The sequence below is a fragment of the Lolium rigidum genome, chromosome 3, assembly GCF_022539505.1.
Source record: "Lolium rigidum isolate FL_2022 chromosome 3, APGP_CSIRO_Lrig_0.1, whole genome shotgun sequence".
NCBI classification, from domain to species: Eukaryota; Viridiplantae; Streptophyta; class Magnoliopsida; order Poales; family Poaceae; genus Lolium; species Lolium rigidum.
In genome coordinates this window covers 290248843-290251146 of record NC_061510.1, presented here as the reverse complement: position 1 = coordinate 290251146, position 2304 = coordinate 290248843, and the positions used below count along the sequence as shown (strand labels likewise).

General features: G+C 61.3%; 1 protein-coding gene across 1 annotated transcript; it reads left to right on the top strand.

The window, feature by feature from the left end:
• The first annotated feature begins 1187 nt into the window (after positions 1–1187).
• LOC124701419 lies at positions 1188–2048 on the top strand. Its single transcript, XM_047233466.1, has one exon. The coding sequence runs from the start codon at positions 1188–1190 to the stop codon at positions 2046–2048; it is 861 nt and encodes a 286-aa protein (XP_047089422.1).
• Positions 2049–2304: the final 256 nt, after the last annotated feature.

Genomic DNA, 2304 nt, shown 5'->3' with positions numbered 1-2304 from the left:
AACAAGGCTTCAGTACGAGCAACACCAGATAACGAATAAACCGATACTGCCTAGATCGCGAGATGCGATCTAGGCAGCATGATGCTTACCCGGAAGAAACCCTCGAAATAAGGGGTGGCGATGCGCCTAGATTATGTTTGTTGTGAACGTGGTCGTCCTCCTTTCTCAATAACCCTAGGTACATATTTATAGTCCGGGGACTTTCTATCTTTGGAATAAACCTAGTTGTATACGACCAAACTCTATCTCTTAATTCTAAACTAAAATGCGATCTACCATAATGTACAGATACACGGGCAATCTAGCCCAAATTCTCGCACAAGGCCGATTCAAAGACACTTCGTGTACGTATCCTCCAAGCCCATCTCAATTACGGCCCATCTTCTGATTTGGCCAAAATCTGGTGATAACAACTGGTGATGGAGGAGACGGCTGTGGAGCGACGAGGGCTGTGTTTGTTGCCGGCGGGGTGTGGTGGCTACCATTGATGAGCCGGGAGACCTTTATAGACGCCGGCGTCGGGAAGAAAGCGCGGGAACGGACGAGAAGAGGCGGGAAGATCACGCGGGAACGGGCGGTGGCGTGCGAACGCCGGCGACGCGTGGAGGCCGCGCGAAGCACCGACGAGACGTCTCGCGTGCCCCTCCGTCGCCATTAAGGCAAAGATGCCGCCGTGTGTCACTGCGCGCGAATAACTTCCGTCGCGAGGTAGGCGACGGTTAGGTTAAAATTAACTGTGCCGCTGACGGGTCGGCCCCGCCACTCCCCGCCTCGCTTTTCGTTGTGTCCGGCGTCCCCTGTGAGACGGGGACGGGCTCGGGGCGCCGGACACCGTATCGGGCGCGCCGGACAAAAATAGGTTTTGGGAAACGCGGCTGGAACGCATTTTTTGTCCAGCGCGCCCCAAATCCCTTTGGGGGACGGTTTGGGGGACGCGACTGGAGATACTCTCAATGTTCTTATTATTATTACGTTGATCCGCACTGGCTGCTGCGCTACCTGGCCGCTTGGCAGCAGCATCTCGTCCCGCATTAGACCATACAAATTGCCGAGCGACAGCAACACTACCGCAATAAGCATTCGCCTCCTACTTCACCACCCTCTCGGTCTCCCGAGCGAGAGCTGCAAGACAGCAAGACCATAAGTACAGAGCACCACGTCTACTGGTGATACTGGCCGGCCGACTAATGCCGGAGAAGCCTCCTCCGCCCCGGCGCCGTCCGATGGCGGCGGGGAGCTGGGTCCGGTCCCTCCAGTGCAGGTCCACGGCCGTGGAGGACGTCGCGACGCTGCCCAAGAAGCCCCACCTCCTCCTCCGGTCCAGCTGCGCCAGCTCCGGCGACATCCACGGTAACAGGGCGGTCTCCTCGTGCAAGCCCAAGCTCCGGTCGGGTTCTAAGGCAAGCCCGGAGGGCAAGAAGCCCAAGGAGGGTAATAAGCCGGCCACCACCGTGCCGCGCCTGCCGTCGCCTCCTCCCGGCCCGCTCGGCCCGCTGCCGGCGCTGACCGAGCTCCCGGCCGGGCACTCCTCGCGGCAGGTGGTCGAGATCATCTTCCTCTCGTCGTGGTCGCCGGTGGCGTCCACGGTTGCCGCCGGCAGCGCGTTCGCGGGGGAGGTGGAGATGCTGTTCCGCGTGCACAACCAGGCGCGCGCGGTGGCGCGCTTCGAGGACTACCGCGCGGCCGTGCGCGCGCGGGCCGGTGGCGCGGCGCGCAGCGCCGCAGACGGCAACGAGATGATGCGCTTCTCCCCCGCGCCGCCGCACGGCGGCGGCGCTTCCCTGCGCGTCGTCCGGACCTTCGACGGCAGCGGCGGAGCGCACGCGAGCGGGAGCCGGAGCGGGCGCGGGCCCGGGAGCGTGAGCGGCAGGCGGGCCATGTTCCTGTGCAGGGTGATCGCCGGGCGGGTGGCGGAGGGGGAGGACGGCTGCGCCGAGACGGAGGACGGCAGGGAGGGGTACGACTCGGCGCGTGGCGGCAAGGGCGAGCTGGTGGTGTTCGACCGGCGCGCCGTGCTCCCCTGCTTCCTCATCATCTACAAGCTGTAAAGAAGATAAACTACTCCTATGTCCAGTAACCCTGCCGCCCGCTAATATTAATTAATCTTGGCAATTACTCTTGCGTTCATCATCGTTTGCATAGTGCTATACTGCTAATTCCTCCATGAAAAGCTCCCCCGTCGATCACAGACCTCGATCGTCGCAGCGCGCGCTAGGGTTACAATTTAGGGCGTGTACAGTAAGCTGCACTTGGCGTACCTGCTGTCCTGGTACTGTACAAGTGTTGAAGTGTGTATGCTTTGCC